General features: G+C 39.8%; 1 protein-coding gene across 8 annotated transcripts in view; it reads left to right on the forward strand.

Moving 5' to 3' along the window:
- dst (dystonin) overlaps positions 1-24,503 on the forward strand; it is a 100,511-nt gene extending 76,008 nt beyond the window's left edge. For 7 of the 8 annotated variants that reach the window (XM_078272784.1, XM_078272785.1, XM_078272783.1 and 4 more), the window contains 38 exons: positions 366-607; positions 767-973; positions 1,134-1,253; positions 1,545-1,652; positions 1,738-1,956; positions 2,039-2,242; positions 3,086-3,317; positions 3,852-4,078; positions 4,493-4,615; positions 4,730-4,831; positions 5,504-5,605; positions 5,937-6,110; positions 6,328-6,483; positions 6,705-6,902; positions 7,395-7,523; positions 8,051-8,221; positions 9,382-9,537; positions 9,933-10,139; positions 10,418-10,537; positions 11,287-11,456; positions 11,570-11,729; positions 12,636-12,830; positions 12,921-13,049; positions 13,410-13,553; positions 13,771-13,959; positions 14,050-14,179; positions 14,373-14,536; positions 14,640-14,802; positions 14,895-15,049; positions 15,142-15,216; positions 15,399-15,416; positions 16,283-16,399; positions 17,964-18,081; positions 19,548-19,661; positions 20,972-21,162; positions 21,389-21,499; positions 22,115-22,241; positions 23,447-24,503. In XM_078272784.1, the coding sequence (XP_078128910.1) occupies positions 366-607; positions 767-973; positions 1,134-1,253; positions 1,545-1,652; positions 1,738-1,956; positions 2,039-2,242; positions 3,086-3,317; positions 3,852-4,078; positions 4,493-4,615; positions 4,730-4,831; positions 5,504-5,605; positions 5,937-6,110; positions 6,328-6,483; positions 6,705-6,902; positions 7,395-7,523; positions 8,051-8,221; positions 9,382-9,537; positions 9,933-10,139; positions 10,418-10,537; positions 11,287-11,456; positions 11,570-11,729; positions 12,636-12,830; positions 12,921-13,049; positions 13,410-13,553; positions 13,771-13,959; positions 14,050-14,179; positions 14,373-14,536; positions 14,640-14,802; positions 14,895-15,049; positions 15,142-15,216; positions 15,399-15,416; positions 16,283-16,399; positions 17,964-18,081; positions 19,548-19,661; positions 20,972-21,162; positions 21,389-21,499; positions 22,115-22,241; positions 23,447-23,703 (5,924 nt within the window). In that variant the 3' untranslated portion in view covers positions 23,704-24,503. The remainder of the gene's footprint in view (positions 1-365; positions 608-766; positions 974-1,133; positions 1,254-1,544; positions 1,653-1,737; positions 1,957-2,038; positions 2,243-3,085; positions 3,318-3,851; positions 4,079-4,492; positions 4,616-4,729; positions 4,832-5,503; positions 5,606-5,936; positions 6,111-6,327; positions 6,484-6,704; positions 6,903-7,394; positions 7,524-8,050; positions 8,222-9,381; positions 9,538-9,932; positions 10,140-10,417; positions 10,538-11,286; positions 11,457-11,569; positions 11,730-12,635; positions 12,831-12,920; positions 13,050-13,409; positions 13,554-13,770; positions 13,960-14,049; positions 14,180-14,372; positions 14,537-14,639; positions 14,803-14,894; positions 15,050-15,141; positions 15,217-15,398; positions 15,417-16,282; positions 16,400-17,963; positions 18,082-19,547; positions 19,662-20,971; positions 21,163-21,388; positions 21,500-22,114; positions 22,242-23,446) is intronic. The other variant, XM_078272789.1, reaches the window with a different exon arrangement.
- The last annotated feature ends 283 nt before the right edge of the window (positions 24,504-24,786 follow it).

A 24,786-nucleotide genomic window follows, 5' to 3' on the forward strand; every position in this document is an offset into this window, starting at 1 on the left:
TGCCAGCTTATTTTAAGAAATATTTCAACATTTTATGAAGTTATTTGCTTTTTTGCTGAGATTTACAGAGAAGATATCACCACCAGTCTTCTCTTATCCAGCATTCCCAAAATGTCGAACTATTCTTTTACTTATCAGAATTGTGTATGTAATTTGTTTTTAACATGCGTTCTTCTTTCTTTGAAATATGTGGCTTCAAACACCATTTTGTCATTAAAACATCAGAATTTGTGCAGGATGCTGCTTACATGACTCTTGCTTCTGCTCTCTGTGTTCAGCCAAGCTAGCAGCAAACTGTACTTCCTTACACTAAAGCAGAAATATGAAACTCCTTCAATATATAATATTTTACTTTCTATTTATAGGTGATGAGGTGGTTGTTATCCAAGGCAAACTGGACGGAATAAAAACAAAGTACGCTGAGATCAACTCTTTGAGTGACAGCAGTTTAAAGACATTGGAGCGGGTTTGGAGTCTCTCTACTAAGCTGCAGCATACCCATGAAGACCTGAGCTCCTGGCTGGAGAAAGTAGAGGCTGAGGTCAGCGCTTTTGCTGATCAGGAGCCAGTGGGCGAGCAGCTCATTCATGCACAAAGCAGGCAGAAGGTAAGAGTTTCTACAATAAAAGTTTGAGAACTAAATTAATACCAAATGTGATCATTAACATAAAATACCTCTAACATTCAGTGAGCCGCTTTACAAAAACACATCTGTACATTCACTATGCTTAAGTTGGTGTTCTGTCTGTCATGTAATCTTGTCCAGGCGTTGTTGAAGGAAAGTAAGGACCAAAAACCTGTGATGGACAAGCTGAATGAGTTAAGCAGCTCTCTCTTGGATCTGATCCCCTGGCACGCTCGTGAGGGTCTGGACAAGCTGGTGACTGAGGATAATGAGCGGTATAGAGCCGTCTGCGACACTGTCAGCCAGCAGGTCGACCAGATCAACGCTGATATACTCAAGTCACAGCAGGTAAACCAGAGAAACTGATTAACAGCTTTTTTTCATTCGTTTTCTCTTTCAGTTTTTTTGTTTTCATTTAATTGTTCATCTTCTACTTTAATTTCCGTATTTAATTATTTAAACATTTTCAGCAATGGAAAATGTCAGTGATTTTTTTGTCTGTTTCCAGTTTGAACAGGCAGCAGACGCTGAACTCTCCTGGCTGACTGAAGCCGAGAGGAAGTTGCTGTCGATGGGCGAGATCAGGCTGGAGAAGGACCAAACCACAGCCCAGCTCCAAGCACAGAAGGTCAGCGTGTGTGTGTGTGTGTGTGTGTGTGTGTGTGTGTGTGTGTGTGTGTGTGTGTGTGTGTGTGTATGTGTGTGTATGTGTGTGTATGTGTGTGTATGTGTGTATGTGTGTGTGTGTGTGTGTGTGTGTGTGTGTGTGTGTGTGTGTGTGTGTGTGTGTGTGTGTGTGTGTGTGTGTGTGTGTGTGTGTGTGTGTGTGTTGACACAGGCCTTCCTTTGAACAAAGTACAGTAAACACAGCGGTTTTGTTTTGTAAAGTCCAGCCAAACTCACTCTACTGGTTTTCCAGATCTTCTCCATGGACATTATGAGGCACAAAGATGCTGTGGACGATATTGTGAAAACAGGAAAGGCCATCATGAACACCAAAAACCCAGAGGAGAAAGAAATCTTGAAGGTGAAAAGAATTAATTTATAATTTGAAAGAAGTATTCATTAAGATGATGTACATCCGTTAATGCATCTTCTTGGTTTTCAATCAGGCCAGGACCCAGACACTCTTGGATCAGTACGGCATTGTCAGTCAGCTGAACTCGGAGCGCTATCTGCAGCTGGAACGAGCCCAGTCTCTGGCCAGTCAGTTCTGGGAGACCTGTGAGGAGATGTGGCCGTGGCTTCAGGAAACCTTGGGCGCCTTCAGCCAGCTGCCTCCACCCTCCATCGAGTATGAAACACTCAGGCAGCAGCAAGAGGAGCTGAGGGTAAGATGCCAACAGAGACAGATGTTCAGTACAACACTTGTATTTAAGCAATGAAAAACTTAATGTGTCATATCCTCTCCAGCAAATGCGTGAGCTGATTGCCGAGCACAAGCCCCACATTGACAAGATGAATAAGACCGGACCTCAGTTACTTGAAATCAGCCCAGTGGAGGGAGTGCCCATCAGAGAGAAGTACACAGCTACAGACCAACTTTACACCAAACTCAAGGCTGATGTCAAACAGAGAGCTGCTACTCTGGATGAGGCCATCTCCAAATCCACCCAGGTGAGGAGCAGTTGTTCCCATTTTACATATTCAATTTGATGTCATAACAAAGTTTCAAGAAATTGCCGCTCACAGTGTTTCCATGGGCCCTGTCCAGCCATCCAACAAGAAATTCCTTGTTTAAATGTTAACAATCTGCAACATTTTCTAATATAATAAAGCCATTTGCTGTTTGAAAATAAATAACTATAATATTGTATGTTCAAGTAGAGTCCATAAGTAGTTATAACATAGTAGCTTTTTACATGATGACCATGTTTTACCATCTAAAGATTTATGAATCATGATCATTTTGTATGAGGGCTGCAACAAATTAATATTTTTAATTAATCTCATTCATTGATTACTAATTACAGTATTTTCTTGATTTATCGATTGATTCTATGAAATTTCAGAAAATAGTGGAAAATTTCCATCACAGTCTTCCAGAACTCAGGTTGATGTCCTTAAACATCTTGTTTTGTCAATCCAACACTCCACTCGTCACACATTTTTTAGTTTTACAAATAATATCAGTTTTCAATTACAGAGAACTTGTCTTGTTGTTTAGTACATACAGTAAACATACTAAAATGAAATTAACAATAAAGCAAAGTACTGCAACAGTCAAGGACATAAATGTATAATACATATTACATTAAATATATAAAAGACTATAAGAAATATGTACAATATAACTGATTATATAACTGAATAACAAATAGGTTTTACAGGATTGTTTCTTGTTATAGTACAGTGTCTTTCTGTAACACAAGCTAAACATGTTCCCAGCTTTCTTTACTGATATTACTATATGAAATATAAAAACAAACTAAGGTGTTTCCTCTCCTCGTTCTCCACCAGTTCCATGATAAAATTGACCCGATGCTGGAATCCCTGGAACGGATTGCTGAACGCCTGCGGCAGCCTCCGTCCATCTCAGTGGAGGTTGACAAGATCAGGGAGCAGATTACTGAAAATAAATCTGTCTCTGTGGATTTGGAGAAGCTTCAGCCCTCTTATGAGACACTGAGACAGCGAGGCGAGGAGATGATTGCACGATCTGTAGGAGCAGACAAGGACATGTCTGCCAAAGGTATGGTACATATTATATTATCTTATTTTTTTAATTTAATTGTATTCCCTTTCTTTTTTATTTAATTGAATCCAGTTAGAATGGTTACACCATAATATGGCTGTGGGAAAATTATAAGACCCAATTAGACAAATAACATAACAAAGGTTAACAGTAGGAAAAATATCAGAGGCATACTAAACACAATCACTGGCCAAACCTTTAGTTCTTCCCCTATCAAAACATGTGCAAACATTCTTAAAATCCTTGGCTGAAAATCTAAGTCTGAGTTTTGGATCAGACGTTTTTGTTCGATGGATTCCAAAAGCTTTCCTCCAGGTGTGGCTTTAAAGGGAATGCTATTCTTGTTTTAGGTACAAAGCAAGACCAAGAGACCAAGCAGTTTCTCATTAAAACCTGTGAATGTGCTAGATGTTTTCCCCATCACTCACAGCTGACGAATACATGCTGATATTTGTGGTCTTCTGTTTGTATTTCACATTTTATGTTGTTAATTGATTTATTGTGTATTCATTTTTTTTTTACCCCCTCAAGTTGTACAAGACAAACTGGACCAGATGGTGTTCCTCTGGAACGACATCCAGGCCTTACTGGAGGAGCGGGAGGCGAAGCTGCTGGATGTGATGGACCTGGCAGACAAGTTCTGGTGCGACCACTGCGCTCTCATCGTCACCATCAAAGACAGCCAGGACTTGCTAAGAGAGCTGGAGGAGCCTGGAGTCGATCCTTCAGTCGTCAAACAGCAGCAGGAGTTTGTCGAGGTAGACAAATGCCCAAAATTAAGTTATTAATTCAACCAATGGGTAATTAGCCGCTGCTTCTTCGCGTCGAAAGGAGCCAGTTGAGGTGGTTCGTGCATCTGGTAAGGATGCCCCCTGGGCGCCTCCCTAGGGAGGTGTTCCAGGCACGTCCAGCTGGGAGGAGGCCTCGGGGGAGACCCAGGACTAGGTGGAGGGATTATATTTCCAACCTGGCGTGGGAACGCCTCGGGATCCCCCAGTCGGAGCTGGTTAATGTGGCTCGGGAAAGGGAAGTTTGGGGTCCCCTGCTGGAGCTGCTACCCCCGCGACCCGATACCGGATAAGCGGACGAAGATGGATGGATGGATGGATGGATGGGTAATTAAAACTTAAGGAGCCTTTCTTTGTTTTAACGACTGCCTTTTGTTTCTACAGGGATTTAAGGAGGAGATTGATGGGCTGCAGGAAGAGCTTGATGTGGTTCAAACCCAGGGTGCAGAGCTTATGACTGCCTGCGGGGAACCTGATAAACCTGTGATAAAGAAAAGCATTGATGAGGTAATAAATAACATTTAAAACTATCTTTACAAAGACATTGTTTTTCTATTTTAATTGCTGGTACTCTGGAGTTTCCATATGGCTTGTGGTGAAGTACTCGTGTTATTTTTCCAGGTGAATTCAGCATGGGAAAATCTCAATAAGACTTGGAAGGAGAGAGTAGAGAGGCTGGAAGAAGCCATGCAGGCTGCTGTGCAGTTCCAGGATGGCCTGCAGGTACTTTGATCATAGCTTCATTGTATTTGAAAGGAATAATCTGAAGTAATTCTCTGAATGTAGTGTGACACAGTAATATGTTTTCAAAGCTTCTGAAACCTACCCCAAATCCTAATGTTACTGATGCAGCAGACTTTTTTCATTAGTTGATTTTTGTTTGTCTTTATTGTATAACTTATTCTAAAATGAAATTGTTCATGGAGACATGTACATGCATTTAAAAGTTAAACACAACTTTTAAGACGCTCAGATGAAACCACAGATTGCAGGGCTTTTTTATTGAACACGATTGAAGTGATACAACATTTTATGAGGGACCTATTCGTTTGGAAACAATAAACACCAACCACAGTGCTGCACTAAATTTGGCTCAAACTTGAACTTGTGTATAAAGTTCTTCTAAGATCTTTTCATGGTAGGAAAGTAGGAGTCCTCTTCACGGCTGATTTCATTTTACCAACTTTAATGATCACACTTCATAAGATGATAGTATTTAAGTTTAAGGCTTGTTTTTCTTTTTTTTTTGTGTTTTTATGTGTTTACCTAATATGTCAACTATATAGACCAACCGTGAGATTTGGTGCATAACATGACACTAGATGTGAAACATGACTCCCTGTGCACTAAGCTTTGTTTCCTCTTAGTAACAATGGTTACCCACCTTGTACGCAGGGTATGTTTGACTGGGTGGATATTCTGGAGAGCAAACTGGATTCAATGTCACCTGTAGGCACAGACCTGGAAACTGTCAAGCAGCAGATGGTAGAACTCAAGGTAAAGTGTTGTATTTGCATAACAGCAGAATATTCTTATAATTCACTTATGCTCTTATTAATGTACTTCTTTAACTTTACTGCAGTGCTACAAAGGCTCTGTAATATACCAGCTTTGTTTATGTTCAGTGCTTGATTCATATAACTTGTCCCAGTTGGTACAAAAGCTCTGTAAAAGCAGCTTCATAAAGTAGTCACATTGTCTTGGATGGACAGTAAGATAAATCTTGTGCTGAAAAGGCATAGTCAGTAGGTCCAGATGTATTGTCCATAAAGCTTTGTACTTGTGTTGACTGATTGGGTTGTACCACTGTATGTGCTGTATGTATCAGGAGTTCAAAGGAGAGGCGTACCAGCTACAGATTGAGATGGAGCGCCTGAACCACCAGGCAGGACTCCTGCTGAAAAAGGTGACGGAGGAGGCCGATCGCGGCGCCATCCAGGAGCCAATGTCTGAGCTCAAGATGCTCTGGGAAAACCTGGATGAGAAGATCATCAGCCGACAGGTCAGAAAAGGGAAAGTCTCATTCTCACTATTCAATGTGGCAAAATGCTGTTTAAATACAGTATGTAATAACTCTCTATGAATTTAAATAGTTCCTTATGGACTATAAAAAAGACTCAACAATGGATCAAACAGGCTGTGGAATATTATGTGTGTTATGCATGTCAAGTGCTTTCACACGCTGCAATATCTAATGGTTTAATATGTCCTTAATCCAGCACAAACTGGAGGGAGGCCTTCTGGCACTGGGCCAGTTCCAGCACGCACTGGACGAGGTTCTGGCCTGGATGAGCCACACCGAGGAGCTGCTCAATGACCAGAGGAAAGCTGGAGGAGACCCCAAAGCTGTCGAGATAGAGCTCGCCAAGCATCATGTACGACAAAAGTAGTTTTTTTTCTCCATGCAAATTCAAATAAAAAGGTACCTTTAAATAACCATGGGTTTAGCAAATGAGCTTTAGAAAAAGAACAAGGAGGCAGTAGATTCATCATTCTGAATTGTTGCACTTTTACACATGCAGACTTAGTTTTGTCCTTCGTGCTTCAGATCCGTCCGCCCAACATCTCGCCATTTCTGGCTGCTTTAACTCTACAGGTTCTCCAGAATGATGTGTTGGCTCATAAGGCGACAGTTGAGACAGTCAATAAGGCCGGTAATGATCTGGTGGAGTCCAGCGCTGGAGAGGAAGCTTCTGGTCTGCAGAGCAAACTGGAGAACCTGAACCAGCGGTGGAAAGCCATCCTGGAGAAGTCGGGGCAGAGGAAGCAACAGCTAGAGAGTGCTCTGCTTCAGGTACTGTATGAAAAATTATTTTCATCACAATGTAGTAGGCTCTCCCAGGGGAGCAAGTAAGTTATGTCAAAGTCATGAATTGTTTTGGGTGATCTCCATCTCTGCCCCCCACCTCATTCCTTTTCTATTCATAACTTTGACCTTCTTCCTGGATTTAGATTTTTATTCAAAACAAAATTGAAAAGTTCCTTTAAAACACATAATCCATCCCAGGTTGAGAGTATAGTATAACAAATCCAATCAAAGAAGATTTCATTTGGAACCCAGTTAACTTACAACATTTTAACAGCAATACTTTATTTGTGATCAACGGCTTTATTTTGTTAAATTTCTTGGCTTTTTAATTTATACTGCTGAATACCAAAGATAGACACTTTTGGTTGCTAAATGAATGAATTAATAACTCCGACATCCTCCTCTCTGAGCAATAGGTTGCTAACAATGAGTTTGTATGACACCTTTTGTCCTGACTCAGGTTGTATTGTGTTGTAGGCCCAAGGTTTCCATGGTGAGATAGAAGATATGCAGCAATGGCTGAAAGACACAGAACGTCAGCTGTTGGCATCAAAGGCTGTGGGAGGCTTACCAGACACGGCTCGGGAGCAGCTTAACACCCATCTGGTATGTATTTAACAATATGAAAGGCTGTATACAGATGGCAGGCTGGTAAGGAGATGGTGATATCTTTTCTGTGTTTTATCTGAAGTGTGAAAATTAAATGACATTGCAAAATACACTACTTGCACCCCCTGCAGAAGAAGACAAAAAGCCTTTTAAACCGTTTCAAATTGATTCAGCCATGTCTGACTATAATGAATTTAGGAATGTCTCCCTTTTTTGTTTTCCTTTTCTCTAATGGAGAAACCCAAGACATTTTCACAACAAACTCTGCCTGAAGAAGCATTAGTATTGAAATTTTATGGAACCAAAAACAGAGGGATCACTCGTGGGAACATGCCTCTGAGAGTCTAATTCTTCACCATTTTTAGAGTGGATTTAGACTAACATAAAAATAAAGTGCACTAACAAATTCATTACACACACTTCAGACTCTCATATTGTTATCCCAAACTAAAGCAGAGCTGTAATGTAGTCTCTTTGACGAAAGCACCACTCCCCTCATGTCATTGTGTCTTGTTGTCTTGCAGGAGTTGTGTTCTGCCTTTGAGGTAAAAGAGGAGCTGTACCAGGAGCTGATGAACAAGGGTCAACAGCTGCTTGCCATAACACCCGAGGGTCCAGACAGCAACACAGAGCAGGACCTCGCCAACCTGAAGGACAAATGGGAAGCCGTGCAGGGGAAGGTTGTGGAGAGAAAGGTATGCAGTTAAGAGTTGTGGTGAGGACGGTAGACTTACACTGCTCTCGGCTTGATGATTCACAACTTCAGCTTTAGGTCCCAGTGAGAGATCGCTGACATACACTTGAGCCATGCCTGTAAGCCTCTAATCCCAGGGCCGAATGGTGTAAGGACAGCATGCTGGCAGTGACACACAGGATGTGGTTACACTGTAGATCACAGCAGGCGAGTTACTGTCTGAGTCAGCGTGGAACAACTGCGGTCTTCTCTCGTATGTTGCCACAGTGAACACTTGACAAGTGCATAAAATAAATAAATGAGCTAAGCTAATATTTGAACCAAAATAGAGACTCATCAATTAGTCTTTCGGAAATCTTATTTATGTTATTCCTTTGTGACAACATTTTATTCACTTTTGTTGCTACAATAAATAAACATCATCATTTAACATGGAAAAAAAGATCAATCTTCTCTCCGTCACCACTCTCACTCCAGATATGGAGCTTCTCATTCTGGCTGCTTGAGAGTTTGCTATACGATTTTGCTTTTGCTTCCTATTTACTTTGGTCCTGTTCCCAGGAATTCAAAGTCTGGTAAATCTTAGAGCCGCACAGAGTTTCAGCTGCTGGCCAAACTCTCTCAAGCAATGTGACACTTAAGCAATGTTGAGTGAGTCGGACACATTTTCCAAGCAGAAAAGAGTTTATTCAAATAATAGAATAAGTAGTGACATTACATTAAATTACAAGTCTTTATTTAACAAGACTCTCAACATGACCTACAGTATATGAGAGAAACACGGTATTACCCATAACTCTCATCAGGTTTGTAATGTCATTAACACAGCATTGATGATGCTGTAGCAAATGGATGTTTTCCAGCAATGAAGTCACTGTGGATGTTTCGATCATTCAATTAAAAGCTCATCATTCCATTTCTGCTTCCCCATCAGCCTCTCCAGAGATGTTAACTTCCTCCGTTTAAACGGAGGTCATTTTCGGCACAATTGAAGTGTAATTGTTTTTTTCCCCTTCTCTTTATCTAGTGTTATGGCAACCAAGTGGTTTGTTTTCAGCAGTAGGGTACAGGTCATAATAGTGCTCTGTTTAGAGAGAAAAGACAACAGGATTATTTCCGTCACTATGCATGGTGGAACCTAATGATGTGTTGTGTCTACAGGTGAAACTAGAAGAAGCCTTGACGCTGGCCACGGATTTCCACAACTCTCTGCAGGACTTCATCAACTGGCTCACCCAAGCAGAGCAGACGCTGAACATGGTTTCCCCTGCCTCCCTCATACTGGACACCATCATGTTTCAGATTGATGAACATAAGGTAATGTTTGTACAGAGAGGAGGGTTACACGGCCTCTGAAGTCAAATAAAAGTGCTAATGACTTATTGCTTTTTTTTCTGAAGCTAAGTTGAAGCATTTTTAAGCAGTTCTCAGCTTTTATCCAGCTGCTATGATAGTGCGTCATTTCTTTAGCCAGTGAAAAAGTACAAGTTATATCAGTGTCATATATAAAATAGCACTTATGTTAACTAAATCATCATTCAGCTTTGCCATCAAGCCAACATTGACTTAATGACTCCATCTGTTTTATCATTCAGAACAAAGCTCATTAGCACACATGAATAACATTACCTCCTCTGTCAATTTAAAAGCCTGTACTCCCTTTTGATATTATAACATCTGACCTAAACCTCTCTCCTCTCTGGGCTGTGCAGATGTTTGTGACAGAGGTGAACTCCCACAGGGAACACATCATTGAACTGGACAAGACAGGAACCCATTTGAAGTACTTCAGCCAGAAACAGGATGTGGTCCTGATCAAGAACCTGCTGCTCAGCGTGCAAGGCCGCTGGGAGAAGCTGGTGCAGCGGTCTGTTGAGCGAGGTCGTCTGCTGGATGACGCCAGGAAGAGGGCCAAACAGGTATGGACTAAATGGACTTTGTTTCACTTCTGTAAGGACTTTTTTTTTTTATAGCTCTTACATACTTTTACATACTTTTTATAGCTCTGGAAATAGTATATCAAGCATGTTTCTTATTCTGTCTTCAGCTTATTACAGCACATTCATTAGTGTGGGCCTTTTTCTGTTCCTTGGGCCTGAAAAGCTAATCATCTGAACATGTAACATGACTCGGCCATAAATCAAGTGAAATCATACCTTTTTCAAAATGCTTTATTTGTTTCTTTATCCTTCATTAGTTCCATGAAACTTGGAATAAACTGATGGAGTGGTTGGACGAATCTGAGAAGACTCTGGATTCAGAAGTGGAAATTGCCAACGATCCAGACAAAATCAAGACGCAGCTGGCGCAGCACAAGGTGACTGAGCATTGTCTTATCACGCTTTACTGTGAAGAGAATGAACGTTAAAATAGCCAGGCACCTTTGGCAGCAGAGTTTCATTTATTTAACAGAAACAGCATCTGCATCCAAACCATTTTATTTTTTTACAAGTCAGAATAATGAGACTGTTTAAGTGCCATGTTTAATGTGCGATATATGAGTGTTGGAAGCAAACGATTCCTACAGCAAAAGCTATTTATGGGAGTCACAGGATCTACACGTGTCGTGCATGTGCTTGCGATACAGACTACCCAGTCCCCTCTGTTTGTCTCTGCAGTGTTATGTGCTAATCCTATCATAATCCCGGGATGGACCAAATGTATCAGGAGTGATCTTGCTTTTGGATCATCTCTGTGGATCAGTGGCTCTTGAGTTTTAACCCCTTTTTTTGTTTCCCTCACAGAATACTGTCTCCTTTATCACAAAACACACACACACACACACACACACACACACACACACACACACACACACACACACACACACACACACACACACACACACACACACACATATATTAGGATGCTATCTGACATGCCAACAGTAGCAGGAAAGAGAAGGTTCACTCTAACCCTGTGCATCTAAATCATAAGACTTAAAACGATCTACTAAAATTGACTGTTGTCTGCTTGTTCATTTTCTAAATACAGTAAAAAAAAACAGAAAGAAATTACTTAATTGTTTGGAGGTTGGAGCTTTTTGATGACAGTGTTTCTCATACACAGGAGTTCCAAAAAGCTGTAGGCAGCAAACACTCCGTGTACGATACCACCACTCGAACAGGGCGGGCCTTGAAAGACAAGACCTCCCTTCGGGATGATAATCAGAAGTTGGACGACATGCTGAGTGAACTGAGGGACAAATGGGACACCGTTTGTGGCAAATCAGTAGAAAGGTAAGGATACATCTTCCCAAATCGTTTGCTGTATTTGACCCCCATCAACTACTAGTCAAACTATTTGCAGTAAGATTTTTCATTCACTGTTAATGATTCGTGCTCTCACGCAGACAAAACAAGCTCGAGGAGGCCCTGTTGTTCTCCGGCCAGTTTACAGACGCTCTCCAGGCTCTCATTGACTGGCTGTACAGAGTGGAACCTCAGCTGGCTGAGGACCAGCCCGTACACGGAGACATAGACCTGGTTCTCAACCTGATAGACAACCACAAGGTAGGAAACAACACCAGACCACATCTAGAGCTGCTCGGTTATGGAAAAAAAACATAATGACAATTATTTTTGGTCAATATTGAAATCAAGATTATTTAACAAGATTACTCATTGACTATTGGAAAGGTGTTGCATTTATTTAACTTAAAAAACAGTGAAACAGTGAAACAAATCAACAGTGAAAACACCTTGAACTGTGAAATTTCCCTTAATACTTTTCCCGTTTAAACATTTTTTTTTCATTCAGAATACAAGATAAAATAGGAGTTTACTTGCAAAAAGTAAGCAAAATAATTGTTTTTCTCGATTACATTGTTTTTGTGATCGCTAGGAGCCAAAATCAAAATAGCGATCAAAGTTTGATTAATTGCACTGCCTTAACCACATCACAGCATGACCCAAAAGCTTGTGTTGATCTGCTGGCTAAACGTCATAAAAAGTCTTCAGTTGCAGCATCGAAACCCAACTGCCGTATTAACACCACCCTTTCCTTTCATCACTGATTGTTCCTCATCACAAAAGACAGCAAAGGACACTTAAACCACGCCAAGGTTGGACTTTAAATTCAAACAACAAGAGGGCTAAAATTGCAGTACCTTTTCATTGAGAGTCCCCATTCTGTAAAGTGTTCTGCAAAGATGTCTGGAAAACTGATGTTATGTTTGGACACTCCCAATCTTATTATTAATAATAACTGCACTACATCAGCAGCATCAAGAAGTCATTCTTTTTTTGTTGCACCAGCAGCTGTGACTCTGTTGAAGTGTAATATTGTAATCCACAAGTACAATTTCCCTCTGTACTTTTTCATTGAAATTATAAATGAATTATAATCTTAAACTAGTCAGTAAGTTGCATGTGGGTTCATGTTGTTTGACTGTGTCCTTCTCTGATTGGTCGCTGCAGGTTTTCCAAAAGGAGTTAGGAAAAAGGACAGTGAGCGTTCAGGCCCTCAAACGTTCAGCCAAGGAGCTGATTGAGAGCAGTCACGATGACTCGTCCTGGGTCAAAGTTCAGATGCAGGAGCTGGGAACTCGCTGGGAGACGGTGTGCAACCTCTCAGTGTCCAAACAGGCCCGTCTGGAGCAGGCCCTGTGTCAGGTTGGTACTGTGGAGCCCCTACTGTACAGTCGTTAGATACCAGGTAAACTGACTCTATGAGCATGACTGATCTGTATCCTCTGGCTGCAGGCTGAGGAGTTTCACTCAACTGTTCATATCCTGCTGGAGTGGCTGGCTGAGGCAGAGCAGAGTTTGCGTTTCCATGGCAGCCTGCCTGATGATGAGGAGGCTCTGCAGGCGCTTATCGAACAACACAAGGCAAGCAATGCAAATATTTATATAATTTTATCTGAAGCAAGACTTTAGGTTTATATTCAAATTTTACATTTTGACAGTTTTGGTTGTTTTATTAAATAAATGTAACATGCTGGCATAAACATTTTGTCTTTTGCTTGACTAAACAGTTAAGACCCTAATTCTGTAATTGGAGCAAGAAAATGCCATGTCATCTTTCATGCAAAAAATGCTAAGATATTTATCGTAGTTATGATTCCATTGTATTAAAATAGCTCTGCCTTGCTTGAATTTTAAAACAACTTCATGAGCAATGCTTCCCTTTAATGTTTGCTGAAGAGAATCCACTTGTAAATCTTCTCGTTCCCATTTGCTATTTTTAAGGAGTTCATAAAGAAACTGGAGGAAAAGCGAGTGGCTCTAAATAAAGCAACCAGTCTGGGAGAGGCTATTCTGGTCATCTGCCATCCAGACTCTATCACTACCATCAAACACTGGAACACCATCATTAAAGCCCGGCTCGAAGAGGTCAGTTCACAGCTGCATGCATGCCTTTCATACCCACAGGTATGATGGAGCACAATTACACAATCTGGATGCTTCAAGTAACAATAGACTTCCTCCAGATGTTTTGCAAAAATTACTAAATTCACATTTTGTGGTGGCACGTGTGTGCCTCATCACACAAAAGGAATTGCTCTGTGTCTGTTTAATATGAGTAATGTGTGTAATGTTACTGTTACAGGTGCAGGCTTGGGCGAGGCAGCACCAGCAGCGGCTGGCCACGGCCCTCACTGAGTTGTTAGCAACTCGGGAACTCCTGGAGAATCTGCTGACCTGGCTACAGTGGGCTGAGACCAACCTCAATGATAAAGACAAAGAGCAGCTGCCGCAGGAGATCGAGGAGGTCAAAAGCCTCATAGCAGAACACCAGGTAAAGTGAAGCTACAGATAAAAATAACTAGCATAGTTTTTCAGTTCAGTTGACTGCAAGTGTACATGAACCAAACACTTTTCCCTGCAGGCGTTCATGGAGGAAATGACCAGGAAGCAACCAGATGTTGACAAAATCACTAAGACACACAAAAGGAAGCCTGCTGTGGAGCCCCCAGTCCAGTCTCACATCCCTGTGCTCGACAAAGCAAGAAGTGGAAGTATGTATCTCACAAATACCCCCACATAGAGCGTGACCTGAGCCATCTGGCCCAGTGTTTAGTCACTGCAAGGAGATGCGACATCCTCATCATGTCCATTTTAGCACCTGGAATGATGTCATTGCTAATGTATTCCTCCTGTTTCCATTGTGAGAGCACAGTCACTATGAAGGTTTCTGTCTTTCACTTGCAGGAAAACGTTCTCCTACACAAACAATGTATGCGTCAGCAACACAACCTCCCATTGAAACCAAGAACCCGCGGGTTAACCTGCTGGTCACTAAGTGGCAGCATGTGTGGCTGCTGGCTTTGGACAGGAGGAGGAAACTCAATGATGCCTTGGACAGACTGGATGAGGTAATCAAGTTCAGGTTTTACACAGACCCGCTCTCAGTATGATTGCAAGCAGTTTGGTTTCTGCAAAGTTGTGCTCATATCACCCTTTGTTGCTCCTGTGCAGTTGAAGGAATTTGCCAACTTTGACTTTGATGTGTGGCGGAAGCGCTACATGCGCTGGATGAACCATAAAAAGTCCCGTGTCATGGACTTCTTCCGCCGCATTGACAAAGATCAAGATGGGAAGGTGACCCGACAGGAGTTCATAGAGGGCATCCTCTCCTCTAGTAAGTGTCCAACTTACAAACTCACAACTGAACAGCATGTATACCAGCCAGCCAAATGCTCATTTTATACCACTTTAATGGCTCTTCTATAGAATTCCCCACCAGTCGTCTGGAGATGAGTGCTGTGGCAGACATATTTGACAGAGACGGGGACGGATACATTGACTACTATGAGTTTGTGGCAGCTCTTCATCCAAACAAGGACGCTTACAAACCGCTGACAGACGCTGACAAAATTGAAGATGAGGTGATACGAACTCTCATGCCCAGAATTTCTAAATGTAAACCTAGAGATATGTTTAGGGATGTATGGTTCAATGAAATGTTCTCTATTTGTAGGTGACACGACAAGTAGCAAAATGCAAATGTACAAAACGATTCCAAGTGGAGCAAATTGGTGCCAACAAATACCGGGTAAGCAGATTTTAACTAAACATTTTATCGAGAGCAAATGTTTCAACAAATGCAAGCAATTATTGTGAAATGTTTACCAGTAGCTTGGTTTCACCGAACGGTAAGTGCTGCATAAAAAGACCAATGCATGGTAAAAACTCTAACCTTTCTTTATTTTTTTGTATTGTTCCTCACATCACCAGTTCTACCTTGGAAACCAGGTACATATGAAAGTCCCCTTCTGTTTTTTTCCCCCTCTGTTCTGTGCCTTATCAAGCCTTATGTCCTTTTTCATTTACCATGTTTGTTTTCTAATTAACACTCTCTGCCCAGATTCCTGGCTGGTGTTTACAGACTGAAACTCAGAAGTAGAAATAAACATCTATGGCCATAATTTAATCCATAAGGAACACTGGCCTAAAATGTGTTTTCAGTCTAATATAACACTTTTATATGAAATAGCTAATGAAAGAAGCAGTAAAGGCCCTATGTTTTAAGTTTTAGGTGATTAGAGCATTTTTCAGATTATTTTGATGACGCAAGTTTTTGTTTTGTTGAAAAATAAGACAAACCAGGTGAAAATTAGGGTAGTAAATATTTATATATCTACTTTTGAGTTTCAGAAAATACAATATTATAAGCCAATACCATTTCAGGCCATATTTTTATTAGTCCACAGGCATTAATTCATCTGCTGGGCAGTTTGGAAAATAATGCTTTCTGTGTGCTTGCCTTTGGCGCTTCAGTATCATGGGAATGATTTACCTCAACATTGGCTGACATACTTTTGTGCAACTGACACTGTTTATTAATTTATTTTCATAGTTGGGCAACCTTGATGATTTCAATGACTACTTTGCTTTTCATTTTACCTCCTGAGTTAATATGTCTTGACAAATTGCATGTTGCAATTTAGGATTACTAATATGTGATCATGTGCCACATGCTTCCTGTTGATTGTTTGGATTAAGATTAATATTTGAAGGGTGTTAGTAAGAGGGGATAGGGCGGGGCATTAGTGTTGGTTTGTGAACTAGTTTGTATTGATGTGTCGCACAACAATGAATTGAAATAATTCTTTTGACAGTTTGGTCTGGTTCACTGCTTACATGACTCCTTAATCGGCGATGAGACAATAGCAAACAGGGAAAATCTAAATCTTACCCCCCACCTACACGTTGCAGTTTTGGAAAGCTGTATTCTGGTAAATAGTTATTCTTAAGATGTTTCTTGTGCCTTTTTTCCCTCCAGATCATCATCACATTTAATGTATTTGATCACTTAAATCACCAGTGGCATTTAATCATTATAATAATCATTCAAGTGGAAGATAGTTTACTGAAGAGATTTCATGAGATAATAGGCACTTAGCCGAGGGTCATCATTGTTTGCTCATGTCTGCGTGTCACACTGTGGTGGATTAGACAGAAATGATTTGAACCATTCCTCATGTCCTAGCTGCATTGGGTCTGCATCAGTGTTAATGCATCCTGAGCATTTGAGTCGTAGTTGTAGAAAGCCCAACAAAGTGCTGGATTGCAGGAGATTGCTGTTTGTCCGCTTGATCATGATGTGGAGTTGTTTTTGACAGAAAGCATGCGGCTGTGATTGTCCTGTGTGAATTATGTCTTTGTGCTAATGCTCATGGTCATATCCAACTGGCAGACTTCTGTCTATCACCTCATAAAGCCTGCACCATCACATCCATAATAACATGCTCAGTGTTCTCATGTTTGTTATTGTGAGGTTGGTATGATGAAGGCACAGTATTTTACACTTTAGTACCTCCTGGTGGTAGAATAATGTGCCTTCAGTTAATGTGTTTTTTTTCACAGGCTCCACATGCAGTAATGGCAGCAAACTGAAGCCAGACACTGTCGGACTCAAGTCAGACATTACAACCAGAGACCACACGTTAACTAAAATTATTCAAATTTTATAAATAAATAAAAAGTCCACTGCAGTATGAGTTAAGTGTGTAAAGCTGTAAAGTTTGTGTAACTGCTGTATATAAAATACAGGAGCTCAAATTCCATTAGCTATGAACTGTAACAGATATCTATGTAGAGCCTGACTGATAGTTATTTGGGCTGATTCGCCTATTTTGGATTTAAAAATGATTATGTGATAGTGAAATATCAGCCAATTTGTCTAAAAATGTTGAAGTCAACTAAAGGCACCATTTCTAAGTTACCAAAAGTAATGATGTAATGACCAAAATGATATACACCTATACCCATATACAATATATGTAATAAGCCAGTATTAGCTAATAATTTTACCTCAACAATAAATGAGTCAGGCTCAACATCAAATGATTGTACGTGTGAGGAAATGTTAGGTAACAGAACATAACAGTTAGGTAAGCATGAACTCATTAAGAATGAATGGACTCCAATAGTAATTTAGGAACAGTACATTTGGATCACACACACCGGCATACACTACCAGAGGAAACCAGTTGGATTGGCCTTTGTGTAATTTGTGTCTTGAAAACTGAAAATGTACTTTTTTACGTCATAGTCCTGTTTGTGTAAATGTGTGCAACATGGAAATCAGTGCTGAAGTGGACAAAAAGCATCTTTGATGGCTGTTGCATGGAACATTTTGATTGACGTTGTCTAATTCCACGCAAAAAATTAATTGGAATAAATGTGATTATCCGAGCCAGTCTGGTTTCCAGTGTTGCACAGCTTCGCCTGCAGTGAGAGAGTGTTCATACAGAGGTCAGTGTTTTCACACATCCCCTCTCTGTTTAACTTCTGTAGTTTGGAGACTCTCAGCAGCTTCGTCTAGTACGTATTTTACGCAGCACTGTGATGGTGCGGGTGGGCGGAGGCTGGATGGCTCTGGATGAGTTCCTGGTGAAGAACGACCCGTGTCGAGGTGAGTTCAAAAGTTCACCACGAGAAGTCACAAAGCATGGCTGATTGATTAAATACTGAAATGTGTACATATCCAATTCTGTCTAGAATTGCGAGCATGTTACAGTTTGGGTTATTAATCGATTTAAAAAAAAATCTTTAGGAAGGTGAACATTGCTGAGGTCTCAAATTGTCCAATTTATGCTTTACAAAAACCATTCTATTGCTGAGCACTACAGCAGTTACTATTGATTAAGATTATTATTTTAAAGATTATTTTATGACTATTTTAATAGATACAGAGTAAAAATGCACACTGTGTGGTAAATGATAATGTCTAGTTACTATTTAATGTGAACTGATTTGAAATCATTACAACCTGATAAGGGTGTGGCTTACATACATATACCGTACATTATTTAGGATTAAAGTCAGCTAATCCATTTCTCAGTTAGAAACAGTGATATTCCTTTCACCAAAATGACATATATTACATATATACACATATATCACATATATACACACAAATATTAGTAGTGTTTTATTAGTTAATATAATAATTCAGAATAACTGACTGTAAAGGAATTAGTATTTTCTCGGGTTCCAGATCCCTCCAAGGCAAGAGCTTAAGAGTTTAATCCATGGTTTGAATATAAGTGAAAGTAACCACAGTGACTGTCTTTTCTTTTTGTACCAATTTATAATATACTTTGGAATCATGTTAGTAGTTATTTACATTCTCCTTTTGTCTGTTAACTGAGCTCTAAAAAAATTAAATAACAGGAAAAACTGAGTGAAATAACAGACTGAAATTATCTCTTAGAAAATGTATTTTTTGTGAGCTGATTTTTTATTTTTTATTTTGTTAGGCATGAACATTGAAAGTAAGAACAGTTATTTATAGCTACAAATTATAGGGCCAAGTCGCAATACAATTTCTGATCACCGCCTAATGAATGAATTTATTGGTCGTCGTAACCAAAGGGTAGGGTCAGAAGCTTCAGCCCCCCCCTTCTCACATTTTTTAAGAGAACAAAAAAAAACTAAAGAACATATACACTTACCCAGATAACCTTCTACATACATACATACATACATACATACATACATACAGTGTGTTTGCATATACATGCATACACTTACCTACATATATACATATATACACACCTACATATACCCATAAGGGTCAGTACTTATATACAGCACATTGCCACCATAAGGTGAATAATATCCTAAATAATGATGATAACCATAATGATATAATAATGATCTTCATCATTATCAACATTCTCACAGAATAATACTATTCAATGTCTATACTTATCTAGTGTCAGATATATATCAGTATGAACCCGTCCTATCTGTGCACACGTCTCGTGCAAAAGCTTTATGTACTCTGCTTGTTTCTGCTATCTTCTGTATTAATGATAAATCTCTATATTTCCTGCTGAACCTTCCTCCTGCTGAACATGATATCATTTCTTCTAGTTCATCACCACGGGAGCAAAATGTTGCGCTCGGAATCAAACTCTTCAATTACTCAGTCTCCTATAGGTTGGCAAATCTCACAATATCTCACCTTGTTCCATGAACCCACCAGTGGTATGTGTGTCTGCACATCCGAGTGTGTGCTGCTTGTGTTGTCTCGTTGTGTTGGTCTACCATAGCTGTGTGTGAGCGCTCATCGTGAATGACATTCTCACAAACCATCTCCACTCACTATCAACTGTCATTCAACTCTGGTTGGTTTTCATGCATGCAGTTGTTTTGTGTGCTGTCACTTTCTCTAAAGGCACTATTTTGGGACTTGTTGCACCAGATGAGCTCTTTTGACTCTCTCAGCATGTATCGAGCGGTTCTCAGCCGTGCTTCTTTTGCAGTTCTCAGGTTTGCTTGACAATCAAACAAACAAAAACCCTATGAGAGGTTCAAGAGATGCTTAGCTGAATACAGTATATTACCTGTAACTATAAAACTGAACTAACATTGTCATTGGGGAGAATGATGAAGATGTCTCGATATAACACACACAACAAAACTGAAACAGTGTTCACCTCACTGTTTACTTTGTTTGACAGTGTGGCTTAGTGATTAAATCTGCTTGTAAGCCAGTTTGTTTTTCACACAACTGGTGCAAGGTCTGTTTGGTTTATTATGTGTAGTTTATGATTTCTTGGTTTTGTAATTTTTCTCATTTGGGCTGTTTTGGTGTGGGAGTGTTTGGCACACTTTGATTTGTTTGAATCCTTTCACCATTTGTTTAGCAGTCCAAGCAAACAAAGAAGTGTTGCTGGTTGAGAAACAAAACTGCTGTTGCAGCAGTATGGATGAGAAGTGAAACAGCATGAGTCTTGGGTTTTCATTGTTTATTCAGTATTCAAATCCCAACTTTTATTTAAATTCATTTTAAAAATTCTGCTTTATTTAAAGTCCCATCCTGGTAACACTTTATGTTATATACAGTATTTCCCTAATCATTTCCCAGTCATTTATTTAGAAGTTTCCTTGAAATAACTGTGATGTGGTGCTAAATGCGAAAACAGTGACAGTTACATTTACAATTCATTGATAATAATTCTTTTTTAGTGTAGCCTCCAAAGACTAGATTAGTTGCCAAAATGGAATTTTGTGAAATTTCTCCACAGACAAGCAAACAATTCAACATGTATGAAGAATAAAGTGTCTAATAATAATAATTGATATTTGCTTGGGTGTAAATGGAGCAGTTCTTTCGAAGAAATGTCTAGTTTACCTAAAATTAGTACCAAACTCCATAGTTATTTCTAGGAAATTAGGGACTTAAAGTGGAAAATAAAATGTTAACTCACGTCATCATCAACACAAAAAATACTAAATAAAATAATCCCAGTTGTATTTATGCAGTATGGCTCATTTGGAGTTTCGTTTCTTAGCTAAAGGCAGGACCAACATGGAGCTGCGAGAGAAGTTCATCCTCCCGGAGGGACCCACTCAGGTGATGGCGAGCTTCCGTTACAGAGGTCGGAGATCTCGGCCGTCATCCAGAGGAGCTTCTCCCAACAGATCCACCTCCAGTCAGAGCTGTGCGGTCCCAACAAACCCAGTAGTGACCAGTACACCCAAGGTGAGAGGCTCCGCTCTGCTGGGAGAGCCAGTTCTCTGGTTGTCTGTCACTGTCGATTGATCACTCCCCACCATGATTTTCCTCTCATTTATCTGCCTTCATTTATTCAGTTTACATTATTTGATCACATTCTTGTTTATTTTTTGTGTGTTTCTTCCATCTAGTGTTTCTGGTAGTTTTTGATTTGTGAATCCATGTCTTTTTTTTATTTGCCATTGTTCCCCAGACTCCCCAACACATAACCCGCAATTATGATAAGCCCTGGCTTACAAACAGCAAACCCTCCACTCCTCTTAAATCATCAGACTCCTTTGGGAGCCAAGGGTCATCCTCAGAGGTATAGTCATATAGTATAGTCGTATACAGCACATGATGTGGGACGCTTCAGATTTATGACCCAACTGAAATCCACTGCATGATTATCAAAACCGAGACAAATATATATAAATGTATATTATATAGGTTACTAGTAAGCCTCGATAGAGCTACTAGTTGGTGTATTAGTTAGTGGTATATATTTCTGATTTAGCTGATTTCCATTTTTTATTCTGCAGACTTTAGTTGGGTCTATAAACTCTAACTTCTTTGATCACTAATGGGCTATATTTCATTCTTGCTTGACAAAAATATCTGTCTCTTTAATGCCACTATACTATGAACTACTTTATATGTAATTTATGCATGTGTTTAATGACTTTCTAACAACAGGTGTAACATATAATCCAAATACTAACTACTTCCAAAATACATTCCCAAGTTGTTGCAAAAATAAGGATTTTGAAAGGATTTTTTTGGTCAAATTTCAAACTAACTCAACAACAATCGTAGTGCTTTCTGGTAAAACTTGTGTACTTCAGTTAATATGGAGTGCTTTCTAAAACACTCTCATTGTACTGTGCAGTTAACTCCCATTGATTACAAGTATAAGTAATTCAAGTTCTTTCCTTTGCAGAGTACACCAGTTCAAGGCAGCAAATTACGTCTTCCTGGGTACTTGTCAGGCAAAGGATTTCAGTCTGCTGAAGAGGGAACCTTGATCAGCGCTGCTGTACTGAAAGCTCGAACACAGACAATAGGTGGTGAGTAGAGAGCAACTTCAGTGTCTCTTTTCATCATATTTTAAAGATAATGTTTTTGTCTGTTGTTTGGGGCAGACTCGCTGCTCCTTAAAGGTGTGTGAATTAAAGGAATGAAAACAATGTAGCCACTGGTGAAGAACAAACCATTTTTAAATGTTTAAATAAAACATGTTGAGATTGCCAAAACCTTTTCAGGGGTCTAAGGAGTGATTTCTAGTCAGTACTGTAGAAAATGATGGGTCAGGCATCTGAGATGTCACCCACAGGTCACTGAAGGTGTTGCAAAAATCACAAAACAGTATTGGATAAAAGACTACAAATTCAGTGATAGTGACTGCAAATCAATGTTTTACTTTACCCAGAAGGCAACACGTTAGCCTCAGACAGCTAGCATTTGTTTTGATAACTAGCTCGTTAGCAATAAACTGAAATTACTAACGGCAGTTAGAAATTGAGTATATATTGACAGTCATCCATAAAGGGCGGATTAAAGATGTTAATCTGTACCTGTACTTAGAGCTGTCCACTTGTGATTCGATCACTCAGGTCTTATTTTAACCCCTGTGTTGTCTTTTTGATTTTCGAAGTCAAAATTTAAACTTTTTTTTCAACGTTTGACACTTTTGTGACTTTTATCCAAGTATTTTTTTGTCACTTTTTCCGATGTTTTCATCGGGTTTTTTCTGCGCCTTTTGACGCTTTTGTGGGGGTTTTCCCCCCACGTTTTTGAAGATTTTTCTGACATTTTTTGCTCCTGATGCATTTAACCCTTGCGATGTCTTCTTGTCCACCGAGGAACTTTTTGTTATTTTGGGTCAAAATTTTAAATTAAAACTTTTTTCCCAATTGTTTGGGCATCTTTTTCGACATTTTTGTCACTTTTTTCAACATTCTTTTATAAAAAATAAAGTAATAAGAGTAATAGTTGTACAGAACCATCCACGGTATTTTTTTTTTTTTAAATTTGGTTGAAAGAAAACCAAAATTTGTGATATAGAAACTTTTTGAAAATGGGTCAAATTTGACCCGAGGACAACAGGAGGGTTAATACCAGGTCAAACAGAGCTGTTAAACAGCAGTTAAACTGCTACTGTGAAAGTAGCAGTTGCTACTAGCAACAGAATGTTCGCACTGACACTGACTCTACTGTTTAGGCTCATCCTTAGTACTTCCATTAATCATTGTCCTTGATTTTATCTTTCTAGAGCCGAGAAAGAATTCCAGCCGACCTGGAAGTAAAGCCGGAAGCAGAGGGAGCAGTCGCAGAGGAAGTGACGCCTCTGACTTTGACATCTCAGACATCCAGTCGGTGTGCTCAGACGCATCTGAGACAGTTGGTGACTCAAGCCGAGCAACACCGCGCTCTGCGTCCCGTCAACGCGGAGGAAAACCCTCCAAGATTCCCACTCCTCAGAGAAGAACCACTCCCACAAGCAAACTGGCCAAGGGATCCAAGCGATAGTCAGTGGCCTTGAAAACAAACAACCCAGGAGCTAGTTGCACCCTAAACACGTAACGGACACTGGAGATATCTAACTTAAAAGACTGTGTTGAGTGTTATTTAAATTGTTGCGAAGATGTAAAATATTCTGTTGAGAGGCGATATGGTTTAATATTATGTGAGAATGGAATGTTAATGGCCTTGTGTATTTGTTTTTAATGTATTTTATTTTTGTGAATCATGTCAAATTGTTTTTATCGTATTTTATTTTATTGATGCAAAAACCTGTAGAGGTTTGACAAACACTAGAAAACCTGGGAATGACTACATTGTAAGGTTAGCTTACATTTCTAAACACACTAATGAAGGGCAACACGCGGGATAGCGCTCTGAGAGTTACTGAATGTACTGTAATTTGTTTGCTGATGTTTGGAGTAGATGGTGCATTATGGTACCATTTGAGACACTGCAATTATCTATTTAAGTGCTATGATATACTGCCAACATGCATTTAAAGGGCAATGCAATATACTACAATAAACCCCAGTAAGCACTGCAGAAACCTTTGAAAAACACTATTTAAGGCAAGTAGCAAAAACCTCGTAATCATGAAGCTTTTAAGTCCTGTTTGTTTGTGAGCAGCTGCAGTCCCTCTTTTACCACTTCACAGCAGTGTGTGCGTTGACCTTAAAGAGGTGCCTCTCCATGTAGACATTCTCTTATGCATCCATGTCAATGTATGGTTAATTTCGGTAGAGCTGAAATTGTCACTGTAACAATACTTTGTAATAAACCTGCTTGCAGAAAGCCACCCACAACTGATATGGACCACAGAATCCTCTCTGCTTTGCTGGTTGTAGCTCATTTTATTAGATGTGTTAGCAGCTAGTCTGTCCGTCGGTCAGTCGGTCCATCACCTTGCTTTAGACTGAAATATCTTAACAACTATTGGATAGATTGCCGTGAAATTTCGTACAGATATGCATGGCTCCCAAATAATTAATCCTACTGACTTTGATGATCCCCTGATGTTTCCTCTAGCGCCACCATGAGGTTGACATTTTGGGTTTTTAGTGAAAAATCTCGACAACTTTTGGATGGATT

The sequence above is a fragment of the Sander vitreus genome, chromosome 17, assembly GCF_031162955.1.
Source record: "Sander vitreus isolate 19-12246 chromosome 17, sanVit1, whole genome shotgun sequence".
Taxonomy (NCBI): domain Eukaryota; kingdom Metazoa; phylum Chordata; class Actinopteri; order Perciformes; family Percidae; genus Sander; species Sander vitreus.